The 20,119-nt window shown below is 41.6% G+C and overlaps 1 protein-coding gene across 1 annotated transcript in view; it reads right to left on the bottom strand.

Annotated features, from left to right (window-relative positions):
• Positions 1-20,119, bottom strand: part of CFTR (CF transmembrane conductance regulator) — a 91,853-nt gene that overhangs the window by 8,082 nt on the left and 63,652 nt on the right. The window contains exons 21-23 of the mRNA XM_055712242.1: positions 18,481-18,581; positions 10,533-10,775; positions 6,727-6,882 (exon numbers count right to left, since the gene is read on the bottom strand). Of these exons, the coding sequence (XP_055568217.1) occupies positions 6,727-6,882; positions 10,533-10,775; positions 18,481-18,581 (500 nt within the window). The remainder of the gene's footprint in view (positions 1-6,726; positions 6,883-10,532; positions 10,776-18,480; positions 18,582-20,119) is intronic.

The following is a 20,119-nucleotide window of genomic DNA, read 5'->3' as shown; positions in this document are numbered from 1 at the left end:
ACAACAGTTTCTCAGACCTGACATCCATCCACAAGCAAAACACTCAGGAATATAAATACAGCCATGTTTATGTTCTGACCACCCCAAATATTGTAAATCAAACCCTCTGAAGGGCTTTAACCCCCTCTCGGTGGCTAGAGCCTCTGCGTACTGGTTATGGTGTGGGATACACCCAGCTTATGGCAATAAGCCTCCTAAATTATTTAAGTGTTATGAGAATCAGGATCCTGGAGTACCTAAGCAATACATACAGAAGAGTAGAACGATCAGTTGAGAAGAGGCTGCTAAGGAGCAAGAGTATCTTGGCTGACAGTAGCTGCTGTGGCAACAGGGACAACCCATTTGAAGGTTCCCGGTCAGACACATGGACCCTTGTTCCCATATGCTCGTGGAAGCTGGACGTTCTCCATGCTGGAGAGCAAACACAGCATCAGCTGGAACCTGACACCAGCTCCACACACAGACCTCCATGTAGCCTCTTCCACTTCACATATATTATGGCAACAATATCAACATGAAAGAAAATCAAATTGCTACACGAATGCCTTAGTATTCTACATATGCTACAGAGTTATCGTAAGCGTCCTTTAGGGACTTTACATTGACATAATATTTACAGACAAGAATAAAAGCACAGGAGCAATGAAGACCTGCAAGTTTTTGGGGAGCAGTTCTGTAATGTCCTCCCTTGAAGAGGGCTTTATACTAATGCTGGGCGAGGGGGACCTCAATTCATCTCACTCCTAGCAGTTAGATGCCAGTGCCAGCAACAGATGTCCAGAGTGTGGCGAGGGATCAGAGGTCAGCAGAAGAGCACTTGAAGAGCAGCACAAAGGAACTCCAGCAGCTCCAGCCAGTAAGACAGCTTCAGCAGGGGCCCTCTTAATTGCCTCTATGCAAACGCACGAAGCATAGGGAATAAACAAGAGGAGTTAAGAGACATGTTCAGGCCAGCAGGGCTATGATCTTACTGGCGTCATGGAGACACGGTGGGATGGCGCCTATGACTGGAGTGCTGGAATGGAAAGCTACAGGCCTTTTAAGAAGAACAGGCAGGGGTGACAAGGAGGGTGCTGCCATCTATGTCAATGACCAGCTGGAGTTCATGAAGCTCTGCCTGGGGATGGATGAAGAGCTGATGGAGACCTGATGGCTCAGGATTAAAGGGAGGGCAGGGAGAGGTAACATTGTAGTGGGGATCTGCTACAGACTGCCTATCTACAGACAGACAGGAGCAGCCTCACATTCACAAGCCCTAGACCTCCTGGGGGACTTCAACCACCCCAATATCTGTTGGAGGACAACTCAATGTGCGCTTGCAGCCCAGAAAGCCAAGTGTATCCTGGGCTGCATCAAAAGAAGCTTGACCAGCAGGTTGACAGAGATTATTCTCCCTCTCTACTCCACTCTCATGAGACCCCACCTGCAGTACTGCATTCAGCTCTGGGGGCTCCAACATAAGGAGGACATGGATCTGTTGCTGGGATTCCACAGCAGGGCCACAAAGATGACCAGAGGGCTGAAGCAGCTTTCCTATGAAGACAGGCTGAGAGACTTGGGGTTGCTCAGCCTACAGAAGAGGAGGCTTCAGGGAAACCTTAGAGCAGCCTTCCAGTACCTGACGGGGGCCTACAGGAAAGCTGGAGAGGGAGTTTTGACAAGGGCTTGTAGTACTAGGACAAGGGGGAATGGCTTGAAACTGAAAGAGGGTAGATTTAGGTTAGATACAAGGAAGAAACTCTTCACTATGAGAGTGGTGAGGCACTGGCACAGGTTTCCCAGAGAAGTTGTGGATGCCCCATCCCTGGAAGTGTTCTAAGGCCAGGTTGGATGGGGCTTTGATCAGCCTGGTCTAGTGGAAGGTGTCCCTGCCCATGGCACAGGGGTTGGAAACAGAAGATCTTTAAGGTCCCTTTGAGCCCAAACCATTCTATGATCCTATAAGATGCTAAAACCTCTGCCTCCCATAATGCTTACTGGTAAACACAAGTGCTGTGCTCCTGGCAACACTGAACCCATGATGCAGAGAACAATGTGTATACTGGCAGAAATAAGCATGTGGGGTTGTTAATGTCCTCAGGTGCAATGTGTGCATAGGTCTGGTGCAGCAGATGCTTCCAGCTATGGTGATGCTGACTCCTCTTCGCTGCCCTGCAGGAACCCAGCCTCTGCAGGGCCCTCTGTGGCACCATCTCTGGGGAGCAGTGCTGCTCAGCAGGCTGCACTGTGCAGAACTGCCCTGGCATGCTGCAAAACAGCCACCCCCAGAACTGAAAGCAAACAGTCCTGAAGGGTATGAGAAGCAATGAAACAGTGCTGGAGACAGACAGGTAGAGAGACAGGTACAAGGAACAAAGAAATTGCTACAGAAAAATTGGAACTACAAAGATAAAGGTTGCAAAATTTCACTTCTTGAGGAGAATAAAGAAGCAAAAGTGATCTTTTTTTTGTCAGCTGGCAGTCCTACGAACAGTAGTAACCTCATTCTTCACACTAAGCTTGATTTTAACTCTATATGGAGTACTTATACATAGAAAACAGTGTGAGAGCCACAAGAATGCAGTGGAATAACACTCAAGAAGATATGAGAAGTCATCCCCTTCCTTTGAGCTAGCAGCACCTTATGGGTCCTGGGTTTCTCCTCAATTATTTTAATGAAAAATTGGCTGCAGGTCTCCTGTTATCCATTCAAAGCCAAATTTCTGAAGGCATTTTCCCAATTTGACTCCATTAAATATTTCAGGATGCAATCTGCGTGAGGATCTGTACACAAAAGAGCTTCAGTGTGTTGAAACCAGATGCTGCTGACTGTCATCACCCTGGTAATGTGGTGGAGAAACTCTTGCAGAAGAGGCATAAGAAAGGACTGCCCAGAAAGAAGGGATGATGGGCTGTGATTATACTTCAAACAGTTTGTTATCGCTGGAGTAATTGCTTTGCATAAGAATGACAAACATCCTGCAGTAGCAGCACTGTGGTCAGGCTGTGCTTCAGCAGCACAGGCCTGTGAGGAGCTACGCGAAGGAGCTTCCTTGTGTGTGCTCCAGGAAACAGATTTTGTATGATTTATTTACTCCTTCACACCACTGCAGTGCGCTGACAGATGGATTTGAGACACTGAAAGAAACAGGTTTTTGCCTTTGCTCTAGCTTAGCATGATCCATGAGCACCCTGCAGGCCATTCCAGCATTGCCTGGAGTGGATGGCAGTGTGTTAGGGTGCTGTGTGTGCTACACAGGTGCACATCAGTGAGGTTCCCACTGAGGAAGAGCACTTCTATATTGGAAAAATTAGGGAAGAAAGCGAAGGAAAGTGTTGGGAAGTTTTCAAGAGGAAGTATGCCTCAGGTAGAGCTCTGTTCTCCTTTTGTTTGCAAAATCTCTCCTGGAGACAGAAAATATCGAGGTGTTGCTACAGGCCAACCTCTCAAGAAAGGAAAGACAAGTTTGTGGGTTTTTTTTTTCTCCTTTTTTTCCCATTCTGAAGCCTTAGGTGAATGGCAAAGAACAAAATGCTACCTTTGTTCTGCTAGGAAAGGCAGGGTGGCATATGCCATGTCTCTTCCCTGCTGGGAAAGTGCTAGTGAAAACTTCATTTTGTTCTGCATGTGGGAACTTTCGAGGCATAACGTGCAGTTCTTTGGCAAGGCTTTGGGACAGGAGCTGCGAACTGAAGCATGCAAACAGGCTGGCAATTCTTATGACCTTCCAGAGAATGGACGGCTGGGATTTTTTTGGTGTTGCTCTATGCTCCAGGGGCTTCCAAACTGAACTAAATGTGTAATTTTAACAATGAACTAACAATGCACCTCACTAGCAGAATGCCAAGTTACATTGCTCATATAACAAATGGCTCTCGCATTTTGCTGATGGCTGCAGAGTAATGTTTTCTATATCATTAGTGACTTTATAGTGAGTACTCACCTATGGGAATTATTAATCATATTTTTTGCTGAAAAAATTAGGCTATTTGCTACCAAGTATTCATTTTTCTCCTCAGTCCATGTGTTGTTCTCAAGGACAGCTGGAGATGGAAAGCACAAACCCTGCTGGGCAACCACATCTCAAAGGAAGAAAGGGCTGAGAGCAAAAGGATGTCTATGGGAGAGACAGGGAAGTCCCTTCCAATACAGAAAGTTATACTTGGCTGTATAGGAAAATTTCACAATGGACACAGCTTATACTGGTAAAAGCATACTTCATCCTATACAGCCATGCTTTGGATGACAGCTGTATAACATACCTGTCCTCCAAACTAACTAGATGCAGCTGCATTTGCAGCTCACTGCACAGCAGCCTCTATCTGAAGGGGTGACTTTCTTCATACTTGCAAGCAACAATCATGCTGCAGAACTGAACCAGCAATAATAAAGAAATAAAAATTTACAGATACAGACAGAGTGAAAATGTCGAAGAGAGGACAGAAAGGGTGATGACAGGGCAGCTATCAAAGGGCAGCTTGCCAAGCCTCAGCTCAGCAGGCAGCATATGACCAACCAGGCTGTTGGTAGGGCTTAGGCAAGAAACGAATCCAACCAGTGGACTCGTCACTGCTCTCCTGGCTCTGTTTTGTTGAGGGTGTAACTTGGCAGTGAAGAAAGAGTCTGTTCTGGCAAGGCTGAAGCGCTAAAACATTGCTGCCTTTGAGGAAATTTCAAGCATCATTGTGAAGTGCACACAGCAGAGTGAGTTGTGCCTTCTTTGCACACCTTCTTTACATAAATATCATTCAGGCTACTGTGGGATACCATTTTTGAAAGGGAAGCTATCACAACTCAAAATTGATCATTAAGTAGAAAAAATAAATTCTGAATCCCTCTTGATCTTTGCAAAATCAAAGCCATTGTGTTTCCAGCATGAGCACTTCAGCATCTTTTAACAGCTACTAAAGCCAAGACAGTGCCATCAGGAACATCCTGGTTAGAGTCAAACCCCACCTTCATAACACTGACCTAGATAAGGAGAGACCACAGTGACTTGAGTGATTGTTGTCTTAGTGACTTCCTACAATTAGTTTGGTTTGTTGTACTGGAGTAGAAAGCAGAATTTAGCCTACACACCCAACAGAGAATCAAAGTGATAACAGACCTCTGCCATGATGGTTGTGGAAAAGAAACCCACTATTTTGCAAATGTAAACCTGACAGTGTATTTTCAGTTAAACTGGCCGGCTGTCCCAGAGTCTCTCCAACTATTTTAAAGCACCTCATGTAGTCAGTGCACAACAGCTTCATACCACATGCATGTTCACTGCAGCTCACCAGCTTTCTAAGACAGTAACCACCTTCCTAAGGCAGTAGACTATCTGGGAACAAACCAATATGCACAGAAAGCAGCTGACAACTTTTCTACTGTGGAGATGGGATGGGCAGAACTGCACAATAAGGGTTTGACAGCTGACAGTCAAAAGGAGATCCTCGGTCACTTTGGTTGGCCCACTCCTTGTGGACCGGTCAAGGAGTGAGCTGAGAATCAAACCATACTTATCAGTCTCTAAGGCTAGTAGCCGCCTCTCAAGGATGGATAAAGGTGGGACAGACTGCATGTCCCCTTGCAGTGCAGCAGGCTGATTTGCAACTGGTGTCCTTCTGCCTCCTGATGCCACAAGTATCTCCTTGGTAAGACTGCAGTCAACTGTTACTTGAATTAACCTGCCACACTCACGAGACTTCCAAAGGAATGAACACTGTTATGGAGAAGACTATGTATATTTAGTAGCTGAACAACTATGCAGTGTATAGCTTTTAAAGAAGAGAAGGCCAGTATGTATTACTCCTGTATCAGTGTTGCTGGAAAGGACTGACAGCTCTCAGCAGCAAAAATAAAAAACATGGCATTAAAATTATGCAGTTCATTCCAACAATTTTCATTCCTACCTTTACAGTGAGTGATCACTTTCAAATGTTACTTCATACAGCCAACAATGTTCATTTTTGAGACAGATAATCCAGAGTTTAACTAATATAGGTCAGTGATCCCATGGTGGGGACATCAGGAAGGGACTCAGACGCCCTAGGTTTAATTGTTTGCTCCTCCTTTGACTATTTTTCTTGTTCCAGTTATTTGAAAGTATTAGGGTGCCTAAACCCATGTGAGGAGCTGCTTCCTTTTTCATCTCTGAAATGGCATTACTTCGCATATGCTGGGACTGCTGGAAGCATAAAAAACATGAAGTGCTCCTTTATACATGCACCATGAGAATGAGAAGTGACAGGTAAAAAAGTGATGAGTCCAAGCTGGGGATCAGCTAGTGGTCTAGTAAAATATGAGGAAAGCAGTAATTATGCTACTGGCCTGTCAGGAAAAACAGGCAACATGTAGCATCCACACATTAACCGTGATACATAATGTAGGGCTTTAGAAAAGAGTAGCTGAGAACACCATGTATTTTATTTTTTTCCTCCAGGTGGTACTCTCTTATTTTGAACCAACGTGCAAACTAGTTCAGCGGTGCAAGGCTAAGCAGGCTGCAAACATGTCTGTCAAGTGTGCTGCACCTTCCCATTTCTAGAAGAGTTCTTGTGTGAATGGCATAGAAACCCTCATAAAGTAGAGTTTGCTGAGAATCATTGCATCCATCCATCCCACTCCTCTTTTCACAAAATCTTTGTGTTCTGTTTCTGTTTCTCAGTTAGTTGTCTTATGCTTCCAGCTTGAAGCTAACTATGTGCATATGGATGTGGAACCACTGAAAATAAAGACACACAAATACACAATAATCTCATTACCTGAGGAATCACTCCAAATGCCTTTCTCCATTGTTGCACACTGACTGTGTTCCAGGAGACTCCATCAATCTGGATATCCCCTTCTGTATTCAGCAGTCTTAAAAATGCAAAAAGTAAAGTGCTTTTTCCTGAACCAGTTCTTCCTAAAAGGCCCACCTGCAATGCAAATCATAAAAGCAAACATTTAATACTGCTCACATATTAACGACAGACCAAGAAAAAACACTTAAGAGATCTCAGCAGTGGAGAACATGGAGATCCCTCAATGGGACAGTAAATGTCATTCATTTGGAAATGATAAAAGCCTACAGCAAAGGCTGAACAAAACACTGGGCCAGACTCACGTTTATTTTGTTAGAATTAACTAAGATGAAAAATCTGTTAGTCTACCCTTAGCTGAAGAACAGAAATTTGTTTATATATTATCTTGTACTGATTAGTGCAGCTCTTCGTGCCTTTCCCCTGTCTTTTGCTACGAAGTCCTCTTCAGCAAAACTTCATCCAGCAGACAAAAGCCAAGTAGGGAGTGGCCTTGAATCACACTGCTAAGCTACTCCATTTCCATATAATTGAAAATAGAGAGCCTAACTCTGATCAGACCATGAAATTTCTAATGGGGTAGCTTGGGCCTGAGGCACTGGTCACAGCACATACCATGCCATTGCCCACCCCCAAGAAGCAATGCAACTACTCAACCTGCCCAGCTAGTGCTGCCTTTCCTTACCTTTTAGGTGGGAAGAAACATAACACACAGTTATGGTTTTTTTAATGTGTTTCCCTCGTGGGATTGCACTGACCTATTGCTGGAAAAAGCAGTATCTGCAGTAACCACCAGCAAATGATGAGATACTGTGTTTTCCAACAGCTGGGTTTTACACAGCTAATATCTGAGCATGGGCTGGTTTTGTAGGGTGACAATATACAAGTGAAGGTGAAGGAGGGGATTCTTCTTGCTGCCTGGCATCCTTTCCATAACAGTGCCTCAGGCCTCTGAACCAGATGAGCAGTAAACACTGTGTTGCACCAACCTAATTAATGGATTGGGTAGATTTGTATTCCAATCTACAAAAAGAGCATGAAGGAAGACCCAGGGAACTACAGACCTGTTAGTCTAATTTCAGTTCCTGGAAAAATTATGGAGAAGATTATACTGCATACAATTGAAAGGAATTTAAAGAACAATAATGCAATCATCAGCCATAGTCAACATCAGTTCACAAAAGGAAAGTCCTGTTTAACTAATTTGATATTCTTCTGTGACCCACCTAGTGGAAGTAAAGGCAGTGGATGTAGTTTTTCTGGATTCCAGAAAGGCTTTTGACACTGTCCTTCATGGCATCCTTCCGGACAAGTTGTCCGGCTCTGAGATGAGTGGGTTCATAGCTCCCTGGGTGAAAGACTGGCTGAAGGGCAGAGCTCAAAGCATTGTACTGAATGGGGCCACACCTGGCTGGAGACCGGCCTCCAGCGGTGTTCCTCGGGCTCCAAGTCTAGGGCCAGTTCTGTTCAATATACCAATGATCTGGATGCACCATCAAGCAAGGTTGGTGCCGATACCAAACTAGGAGATGCTGTTGACTCTCTCGTGGGACAGGAGGCCTTGCAGAATGATCTAGATAATCATTGCTTAATGCTCCAATCTAACAGGATGAAATTTAACAAGTCAAAATGCTGGATTCTGCTCCTAGGACGGAGTAACACCAGGCAAAAATACGAACGGGGTCAGGAGCGGCTGGAGAAGAGCCCCGCAGAAGGGAAGCTGGGGGTGCTGGTGGGGAGCAGGCTCAGCACGAGTCAGCTGTGTGCCCTGGAGCCAAGAGACAACCCGCACCCTGGGGTGCCCCAAACACGGCGTAACCAGCCGCTCGCAAGAGGTGATTATCCCCTGCATTCAGCACTGGTGCGGCCTCACCGGGAGCACTGTGTGCGCTGCTGGGCCCCACAGCTCAAGAAGGACGTGAAGGTCCTTGAATGGGTCCAGAGGAGGCCAGCACAGCTGGTGAAAGGGCTGGGAGGAATGTCCCGTGAGGAGCAGCTAAGGACGTTGGGCCTGTCTAGTTTGGGGAAAAGGAGGCGGAGGGGTGACCTCATTGCTCTCTGCAGCTTCCCGAGGAGGGGGAGTGGAGAGGGAGATGCTGAGCTCTTCTCCCTGTATCCAGCGATAGGACGTGTGGAAATGGCTCAAAGCTGCACCAGGGTAGGCTCAGGCTGGACACGAGGAAGCATTTCTTTAGCGAGGGGGTGGTCAGTCAAACACTGGAACAGGATTCCCAGAGAGACAATTGATGTCCCAAGCTTGTCAGTGATTAAGAGGCATTTGGACAATGTCCTTAATAACATGCTCTAACTTGGCCAGCCCTGAATGGATCAGTGAGTTGGACTAGATGATCATCGTAGGTCCCTTCCAACTGAATTATTCTATTCTATTAAACCCCCTCAGCAGAGGAGAGCTCTCCCCTCTCCTGCTTGTTTAAGATGTACTTCCCTAAGGGGCAGAGGCAAATCCTCTCCAGTTTAAAAGGCACACTCCAGTTCTGGAAATACTACCTCTGAGTCCAGGGCTCGTCACCAAAATTGGACCCAGGTCCTAAATCATGGCCATTGAAAAAAGGATCTTTGTTTTAATTGCTCTGCCCCCTCTCTGTACAGTACAAAAGTATCTTTCACTTTCCATACTCCATTGCTTCAAGGGATTTTCCAGGAAGTAAATCTACTAGACTGCAGCGGCACCTGTACCTCCACGCTCCAGGAATCACAGGTGCTCTCTTCCAAAGGCAGAGTGGTTTCAGGATGGTGCTACAGGAAGCTGGACCCCCGGTTTCAAAATGTCAGTGCCCTCAATCTTAGTAGATGAAACATTCAGTTCACATAAACCAAGGCAGATCTAGCAAACCTGGCAGAGACCGGTGCCATTGAAACTAGGAATGAAAAGCTACCTCGTGGCAAGGCCAGGGAGTTGTCACTGAACCTGTTTTCTCATCTGTGTGGTAGTGTTAAAACCTCCTATTCATCCATATGGCTCCAGCTCAGGAAATGGCGCAAGCCTTTCTTCCCACCACACAGAGGACAGTCCTTCAGCATGAACTTAGAGCAAAGTGTTAAACCTATGCCTAATTGCTGCCCTGAAACTAAAGCTCTTTCTTGAATACAGCTTCAAAGATGCATGAAAATTAATCAGAGGTTTGACAATCTTCTGAAAAGTAGAGCTGTTTATAGTTTGTGACATAATAATTCAGGGTGGATTAGAGCCCTCATCAAACAGCTGAGACGGCACCTCCACCCTCTGGCCATCAGAGCCAGCAGTGCATTACCCTTGGCACGGCAGCTGGTATTCTTTCATGCCCTGCTCCACCTGGGTCAGGCTGCCCCCAGCACCTGTGCTCACCAGCAAGCTTCCCTCTCCCTAGGAAAAGGCGAACAATTTCAAGCACAGGAATAAAAAACAGGAACTGCTGCATCTGTGTTTTATCAGTATATTTTGCTCCTCATGGCCAGCAAAGATCCCTGCTGTGCTTCACTGAGGTGTAAATAGCCTCAAGATTTCTATAACTGAGGCAGCTTTTCCTTCCCCTTTTTTTTTTTTTTTTCTCCCATTTCTAGCAAATAATCGTACAGGTGAAGTCTTTTTCAGAAACACAAGACATTTCTGTTCTTCAGGTGCTTTAGGTTAGTACTTTGGTGACAATTTCTTTGACAAAATCTTACTTAATCCAACCTACTCTTTAGTCAATGAATAGGTTTAAAATGACACTTCTATATTTAAGCTTAATAGAAGTCAGCTCAAACACAACAAAACAGTGTCTTACCCTCTGCCCTGAACTTATCGAAAAGGAAATGTTTTCTAACACAGCAGATCCTCCTTCACCGTATTTGGCCGTAAGATCCTTCACAGTCATTTGGCCCCCAGACGGCCAGTTCCTCTCTTCCTTTGCATGCCTGTTTTCAATCACAAGGGCGTCCGAAAGCAAGTTACTCTTTTGTGGCTTAATGGTTTTTGTCTCTTCTGTTGGCATGTCAATGAATTTAAATATTCGTCCGACGGACCGCATCTATGAATCAAAACAAACAATATTCTAATTGTAATTAATACAAAACAAATGAAATTGAATTATTCCTAATTCCTAGCCAGAACAACAAGTTTCTTCTCTGTGTAAGCTATACCATGATATAATTCTCAAATGTAGGATATTTCTGGTATAGAGCTCGAGATTCTATTGCTGTTGTACTACTGATATTGATCCAACATGTGATTCCACTTGCTTCCTTTGTAAACGGAAAGCCGTCTTGGAGTCTTCAAATACTTCTTCCTATAGGGGATTGCCCAATGCAAAAACTGAAGTTCCTTGGATAATGATCGATCTCCAAAGATCAGCAGACTGTGTGGAGTTTGAAACAAGTAAAGCGGTAGCATCAAGAGGAACAATCGCCAGACGTGAACATCTGAGTATTTATGAGAAATTACTTCAGTTTTCAAAAAAAATTAGTAAGAAGTTCCATGAGAATTAACTTTATATCTTTAATTGTATGTATCGGTAAGTCCTGTAGTTCATGAACTTGACGGAAGTTGCTAGCAGCACTCTTGATAAATTTTCAAAGGAGCATGGGACTAGAAGGGAATCTCTTGATTTCTTTCTTTTTTAATGGGTCAAGGGTCAATTAATAAATAGTTAATTTACCTCCTTCACTAGAACTTCACTGCTCAGGTGGTCAGAATATGTATTTTTAAGTCTATGAACCAGTTTGTTCTTGTAAATTTATGACTTTTAAATCCCAAATAGTTCTTTTTCCTAGCCACTTTCCCCATTAATCTACAGAGAGCTACCTTAGATCCAGTTACACTTTGTTCTCCAGGACTAAAGAAAATCCAGGTTTAAGCCTCTTTCTTAACATCTGTTCTCCTTCTCCAAACATCCCAGTTCAAATTAATCTTTTCTGTCTGACCAGAAGGTACACAACATTCTGGGTGATGTTTCACAAAGACATTGTACAAAGGCATCGATACTTTCCTGTCTATATTAGGAATTTCTCCATTAACACATCCTAGGATCATATGCTCTTTTCTTCACAGTCATATCTAATAGTCGCCCTCTGACTGAACAGTGGTCAGCCAAGCTTTCCTCCATCATAGCCATTGCTAACCGAGGAGATCCTTACTTACAACAGAGGTTATTTTTAGTCCTAAAATTCAAGCCTTTGCACTTTGGTTACTGAAATCTATTTTATATCTACCATTTGAGGTCCCCTAATACCTTTCAGCTCCCAGGATCTTTCATGCTAATGTTGCCTCTCTGATTTGTGCCTTTGGCAGATTTCTTCAACACGTTTTTTTTTTTTCTTTGTTGAGAGCATTAAAATAAGATTAAAACGAGCTCAGTCATAACTCTAATCTTTGCAGAGTAGCTTCCTTACAGCTTAATGCCATTTCCTTTCTAACTCATTAACTAATTTACAGTTCTTGTAATAATCCTGATCACCTTCATTTATACAATTTCTGAAACAGAGCCACAGCCAGTGCTTCAGTGCTTTCCTGAAGACAAATGAGATCCACTACATTACTTTGGTCTGGAAAACAAATCATTGAACACGGTTATCAGGTTAGTCTGAAGCAATTCTAATGGCAGCAAACCTGAGCGAATTCACTCTGTAAGCACTGCATCCTTAATTGCTTCTTCAAAACAGTTTCTAAAGACTGCTGCCATCAGACTAACGAACGATGGTGGCATCAGTGACTTTTAATCAGAAGTGACAGCTGTTCTTCTATCAGATGACACCCCCACTGCCAGCTTGGTGGATTCATTTGAAGTGGCCATTACTAGATCTCCAGCTTCTCAGCCAGTTCTTCCTGAAGGCTAGGACGGGATGTCTGGGCCCACCTGATCCGGAGCAGCATTGTCCCAGGCTGGTTTCACATGTTTAACTGAAATGTCCAACTGCAGAACCCAGTCATACTTAGTTGAAGACTGATTTTAGATGGACTGACTCCTGGGTGGTGTATATGTCCCTCCACAAATTGTACAGGAAATTTAGGGAGAACAGGATTCTAATTCAGGCACTTTGGTTGCATACCTGCAGCTAGACTGGTTTTTGCATATAATTTCCACCTCAGGTATTATAAATCCTGTTTCAACCTTCTGCTTCACTTTCAACTCCCCAGATTAAACACTGCCCTTTTACTGAAAACCAAGATACAGTATTTGTCCAGAATTTGGGCCACTTGTAAGTCTAACTCTGTTTTCATCAAGTCTCTCTACCTGCTTCTTGACCTCTAACGCACAGCTTGTTTGGGTTAACTAATCCATTCTGTAGAGGCTGTGATTTCTAATATACTTTGAGTGAATTGTTCATGCTGGTAGTCCTAGAGTCTCTAAAAATTCCTACTGCTTTTCTCCTGCTATTCAAGAAACAAATTTCAGCCCCTGACTTGAAGATGATGTGACTTCACTTTACATTCACATTCCTAAATGCCTTAGTCCAACTAACTTAACTAGATTCCTCATTTTACCAAAATTTGTCTTTGTAAACAACATGACTATACTATAAGATAGTGTAAATTCTTATTAGTCGGGAATTATTTAGCAAGATAAATTAAGAAATAGATAGATAAATGCATAGCTACTGCATCCAGCAATATCTGGGCTTATTACTAGCATTTGTTTTCTAATCTGTATTCCCAGTAATATATCTCTCTTTAGTGGTATTATGGAAAACCTTTTGTACAACTTTGACCTTGTTTAACTGCTTTTGTATTCCTTCTGCAAAGTGATTCGACTTGATGAATTACCATTCCTTCCTGGTCTTCAATCCAGATTGAAATAATGTTAGGTGGATTTTCCATGTGGAAGCAAATTTATATACAATGCAAGGAAATACTGGGATCACAGCTTACATCTCAGCATCTTGAAATACAATTATGGTGCAAGTTTTTAAAATGCATGCTAACACCCAAGACTACCAATTACAATTTCCATCTCAACCACTGTGCAAGATGGAAAGGTATGGTCATCATCATGTTACTATATGAATGTCACCTCATTTTAGTGACACAAACAGCAAGACCTTGGACCAGACTGGCAGTTTTCTTCCTGCCTGACTGTCTATAGTGAATCCCACAATGAGCTCCATGCATTTATTTTAATTGGTGTTTGATGGTACATTTGTTTTCAGAAATCTTATTTCCTAGAAATATCGCCACTTCAGAAATGAAGGTCTTTCTTGGGTTCATCAAGAGCTATGAATGTTTGTACTGGCAGGGATTCCCTATAATTGCCAAGAGATCCTACCACTGCACACTAGCTAAAATCTGCTATTAAGCCAGCTGGACAAAGAGCCTTCTCTTACAACAGAAAATTTCATCTCTATGTCCCAGCTCCCCTGACAGATTTGTCAGTCACATCACATATGCAGATATTTTAGACAGCTTAATACTTTAAATCAATTCAAAAGGATGCTTTCCTGCTTCTGTAATTTGAATTACGATTTAGATCTGGGCAGAATACAGCATAAATGTCAGTAACGTTCTACAAAGATATCCATTCTTCCTTTCACAGGTAGAAGTCTTCTGTCATTCATAATGACAGGCATAGTGTAGGTGACAGCAAGTTTCTTACCCATTATTCCTATCAGCAATGTGCCTGCTATATTCACATTCTTTCATGAATGCTTTAGAATAAAGGAGTATATTTACTACTTCCATCTAAAAGTGTCTAGAGCATAATACACTATTTTTAGCCATGCCTAATTGTATTTAACTGAGACTTTTATAACATTGCAAAATTCTTTACTTTCTCTTTAATATCACTTCAACTCCTCGTGATGTTGAAGGAGAATTCATAATGTAATTATGTAATGTGTGTTTCCAGAAAGTGGAAGAAGTAATGCTTTTACAAGTAATCTAATACAACTAGTTTCATCAGGCCCTATATTCTCTTCTGCTGGAAAGAGAGCAGTTACTCCCACCAGACCAGACACACACAGTGCTCAACAACTTTCCTCAAAAGCATGCTCTCTGGAAAGTGCAACTGAGAGATCCTACGAGAGGTTTGTCCAGTGGCTCATGTTGTAAAAAAACCCCTGTGCATTAAGTCACTGCACAAACTGGGTCAATGCAGGGGGACTGTATAGTTTTACCGAGGTTTCACATCTGCTGCTGTTACGTTTTGGGTGCACTTATAGGACATATACTCCTCTTCCAAACTGCAAAAATTAAATACTTAGTTCATGTCAAACTTCTACTGACTTGTTTGCTCTTTCTCACACTGCTTTGCAGGCAGAAAGGAAATGTTCTAAGAGATTTTTCTTGATTCTGTTCCCTTCCTAATGACCCACACCTCACTTTGAGAATTGTCATTCTGATGCAGATTTCACAGTCAAGTATTCAGTCTACTTAAACTTTGGACATTAACAGTGTTCTCAGGTTTTCTGCTGACAACAGTAAAAAGGATATTAAGATCATGTCCTAGTTAAAAAAAAATTAAAAACAAATGAACAGGTTAGAGTAATAGCATGGGAAAATAAAAGCATGAAAACGAGCTGTAAAAGCACCATTCTTTTTTACAGTCCTAATGTTTTCTTTGGTCCTCTTCTTTACTATGCACTACTTCAATTTTCAGCACCCCTGTTGTACAGGGTGGGGCACTATGAGGTTTAGCAAGTGCAGTTTTAATATCTCTTTGGGGGATTCTTTTTATATCTCCTTACATAAGTAATCTTGGCAACAGTAAAAGCATGGCATTTTCTCTTTCCCCGATAAAAGAAATTGTCCTTCCCAGTTATAGCGCTGCTACTACAGGATACACATCAGTGAAGGAGAAGGTTATAAAGCATTAAAACAGTCCACTGGGAGTAGCCAATGCTTATCTGTAAAAGCAGCACTTACTGGAAAACTTATTTTCTATTTCCTTATGAAGGAAAAAAATTAAAAATACTACAAGACTGCCTGGAGGGATAAGAAAAAGACTGAAAACCAGCTAAAAAGGGATATTAGCAGAAATGATCAAAGTGAAAAGATAAATCTAGCCTAACTGGTAGCTCTAAATGAAACAATGGATAGCTGTCAGATTGACCACATATGTTTGGGAAAAAAAAAAAAAAAAGCAGAGCAGATAAAGTATCAGGGCTGTAGAGAACAAAATGCCAAAACCATTATGAGGTATTAAAAGACAATGGGGATCTTTCAGCTAAAGCTAAACCAGTTCAACAGAAATTGCTTCAAAGAGAATATCTGTGAATGTAAAAACAAAATCCAACCTAGAAAGTCATAGTTCTTCAATATGTATGCCAGTGTCACGGAAAGCTCAAGAAGGAGACTGCGGAATAAAATCCAATTTGCCACCTACTCATCTGTTTGGCTGGTACATTTTTTCCTTCTTCATGTGATCCTGCTTCCTTATTCTCCTGTCCTCTTGTCTTTTTGCTTGCATTTATTTCACTGATGATTTCACCCACACCTTGTATATCTTGTAAAACAACTCAGTACAAGCTCATTATAGGAGATACACCCTTGCACAGAGGTTTCAACCACTTGCTCCAGCTTATCTGACAACCAAAAATTGCTACCTACAAACGTGCTATACACTCAGGCGTGCTTGTGTGCAGGCTTGTAAGTACAGATGTCACAGCTGCTCAAGGAAGGGCAAGAGTGATGTCCTCTAGAGCACTGTGTGTATAGCTGTAACTGGAGACACATGGAGATGTCTCAATTTTAGTCAGTCTGGTCCTGTGGGGAGCTTCAAAGTGCCCCTTGAGTGGAAAATAGAGTATAACCAAATAGACTACTGAGGCAGGCAGACATGCAAGCCTTTGCAGGACATCTGTAACCAAGTAACTGTAAAATACTTTAAAGAAGGAAGCGCTAAATGCAGAGAATACAAAGAGTGGGAAATAATACATCTGCATCACTCAGGGAAGTAGGTTTATTGTCTTGAAACCACAAAGCTATTCTTACTCTCTTTGTGCACAGGAGCAGCTTTTGAATGTCAGAAAAAACATCCTGCCAGCAGTATCAGTTTGTCATCTGGGATAACTGAAAGTTCATGGGATGGGGGTGAGCAGCTACCCACTGCTGAAAGAAGTCCAGAGGACTTACTTATGAACTGATGCGCCTTAGAAGGCTATCATTAACATAATGCAACTGGCGCTCCGTACGGTAGTTTGTCTTAATAATACAAGAAAAGTACTCACAAATATATAATGCAACTTGAGACTTGCTTTTCAGGGGAAAGGGAGTTACTTCCTTATTGCTACTAGTAGATGATATTTTAACATCACCTTATTTTAAAAAAGGGGAAGTTCTTTATTAAAACACTAGCTTGTCCAGCACCTTCTGAATCCTACAGGAAGACTTTCTGTCGCTCTTCTGAAAGGCTTTCAATTTGTATTAAGCTGTATAATATGTTCACATGATTCTTATACAGATTGTTGTGCTTAAAGTGATCACATCACGCCTTACAGGGCTAAGAAGGAGTTTATAAATGAGACCTGATTGTCACTGTCGTGCCTGACCAACAGCACATTTTACTTCATTATCAGTCACACAACTGCTGTTCCGCATGTATTGCGGTTATGGCAAAGAAGGCCTTTCACAAAGCACTTGACCTTCAAGACAGGCTGTTATAACAAGCAAAGAAAGAGTCAGCATAAAACAATCGGTGGACAGGGAAAATATGTGTCCCTGAACGGCAGTCAGCTTTCTGGACTATCACCAGTCACACGCCTAAACAAGAGATTAGATGTATAAGTGGTTAATTCCCAGTTTTGGGGCTCTTCAGGATTTCCTTCAGGATAAGGCTGGTTGAATCACTTACTAAAATAAGTTGAACTGGCATATATTCCTTCACTGTCACTGTCTGCCCCAATTATTTTTTTAAATGACAACTCATTTCAACTAATCAGGATTTAACGATCTCCTAGATCTGCTGTAAAAGTTATTTGTTTTCCAATACTGTAATAGTTGGCTCAAGAAGCTAATTTAGAGTTCAGAGAAGGTATGACTGGATGTGGGAGATTTTTTTTTCTCAGAAATTTTTCTTGTTTATAAGGCTACTGTATTTTGTTACAAAAATTCTGTCTAAAATAAACCCTAGAATGCCTGAAGTATAAAGAAAGAACTATTACATTTGAAAATAACATCTAAAACTTTCATACATTTAAGATAAGGTATAATGAAAACTGCAAGAACAAACATATTCTTTTACGAGTTTCCTGTCTGCTTCTCTTATCCTAACTAACAGGCTAACTACACAAATTAAAGGGGTAAACATGTACAACTCCAAAGCCTTGTGTCAGCGAGTTTTGTACACAAAACTAGAAGATGACTCCCAGGGAAGTCTAGGCCAGATTTTTAAATCGCTATTGATTTTGCGTGGAAGGACCTCAGAGACATCCGTTGTGATCTGTTGTGCAAAGTCCTTCAGTAGACAAAGCAAGGTATATTATATACCTTGGTAAGGTATATAACCATAACAAAACAGCTCCCAGCTTTTTTGAAGTTTTCTCATCACTGCTACATCTGCCATCTGAATCCTCAAATGCTATTATTTGCTGTTGCCTATTCTAGTCCAGGAAAAATTTTGATCATAGAAAAAAATCAGTTTGTGCTGTGCCAAAGCTGGTAGGTTGCTATGAAAGGTATGAGGACAACTTTTCTGACACATCTGCCTGATATCCAACTCTGAAAATAACTCAGTGAACACCCATCATCAACAAAATAAGGCAATTCCTCAAAAGAAAGCACAGCACAGTGCATTTGATGCTTACCAAGCTATCCACATCTATGCTTGAGTTTACTGCCCACTGCAAGGTTCCCATGATGTTCATAGCTAAAGTAAGAATAATTCCAACTCTACCTGGCCCATCACCTGGTGAAGAGAAAAAACACATTCAATTTATACGTAAATAAAAAGCCAATAGAAATCACAAAATTAGCATATACATGTTAAATACATATTCACATTACCTTTTATTTCATTGGAGAAACCATGGATTTGTTAGTTACACAAAGGACTGACAGTTTAATCATAAGTTAAACACCTGGCTCTGGCACTGAATTCACTGGAAACCCTGGTCTTGTTTTGGCAGAAGAAAAATTTAGATCTGGGTACTTAAGCTGTAAACAGAATCAGGCTCTGGAATCTTGATTTCAATTTCCTTTTTCCAGCTCACATGAATCTGTGAAATTACTCTTATCTAACTAAAACAACAGAGTGAACAACTGTAAAATTCAAAATAGTTGCACTGGTTTATACGTTCATTTCCTGGACAAACAGAGGACATGTCCTCCTTACTGTTCCACAAACATGCAGATATAAATTCTTTTGCATTAATTGTCTGCTTTAACCACCATGGGATTTTCCAGGGGTTTTCCTTTATAAGTTCATAAAAACAATATAAGCATTTACACTACTCCACTGTTGATTTTTAATCTCATTATGTGTTAAGTGAAATTGAGAATTTAAACCAAATGCCTTTCTGTGATTTCTCCATTTCTTCCATGGCTTTCATCATCAGACTTCCTCCTGTTTTGTTTATAGAGATCTCATTATCAGAGTAATTATAGAAATAAACAATAAAAGCAAAATAATCCTCCTGAAAGCTGACAGATGAAGAAAAGGAACTTAGCGGTTGCTCCAAGGATCTATTACCTATAACAGTAAAGTTTACAATGGTGGCAAAATTACAAATTTTCATGTTTTAAAGAAGTGCTTCTAACCCCTTTTCTCAAATAAATTATCCAGAAAAACAGTACACAAGAAAGTTTTTAAAAAAACCTGCATACTACTAAGTGCACAAAGTAAAAAATGAGAAAGGCAGCAATCATTCTCTATGAATTTTAGGGGAACTAAACGTCTCCTTTGTAACAAAAGTACTCTAGATCCATATTTTCATACAGAAGTATTTGTGTGGTTAGATTTTTTTTTTCCTAAGAATCAGAAGAGTTCTTTATACAAGAAATAGAAAATAGCATTTCACACACAACACAATATTTGATAAAATGTATGCTTTTATATAACTCCTTTTCAACACTGAAGTATGATCAAATGAAATTTGGATATTGTTAGAACCAAAAACCTCCTTCACAAAATCAGCAAATTCTTGTTCATCAATGGCCACAGTATTGAAACTGCATCTAGATTCTGCACACAAAGTTCAGTGGAAAACTTGAGAGAGAATAATGCCTGAGAATCAAAATAAAAAAAACATACATAACAAGAGCACAGTGAATGAAAAACTGTGTTTGAAGTAATCTGTAGCTAAACCTGCTGAGTTTTTCCACAGAACTGAATTATTCCATCATTCTGGGGACATTATTCTCCTATTCTCTGCCTGTTGGAGACTGGCTACGCCTGGCCAGCCATGGCAGCATTTCAAATACAAGTAAGGTACAGAGTGATCCTCA

The sequence above is a fragment of the Falco cherrug genome, chromosome 5, assembly GCF_023634085.1.
Source record: "Falco cherrug isolate bFalChe1 chromosome 5, bFalChe1.pri, whole genome shotgun sequence".
Taxonomy (NCBI): Eukaryota; Metazoa; Chordata; class Aves; order Falconiformes; family Falconidae; genus Falco; species Falco cherrug.
The sequence above is the reverse complement of the archived record's forward strand: the minus strand, read 5'-3'. Positions and strand labels throughout refer to the sequence as shown.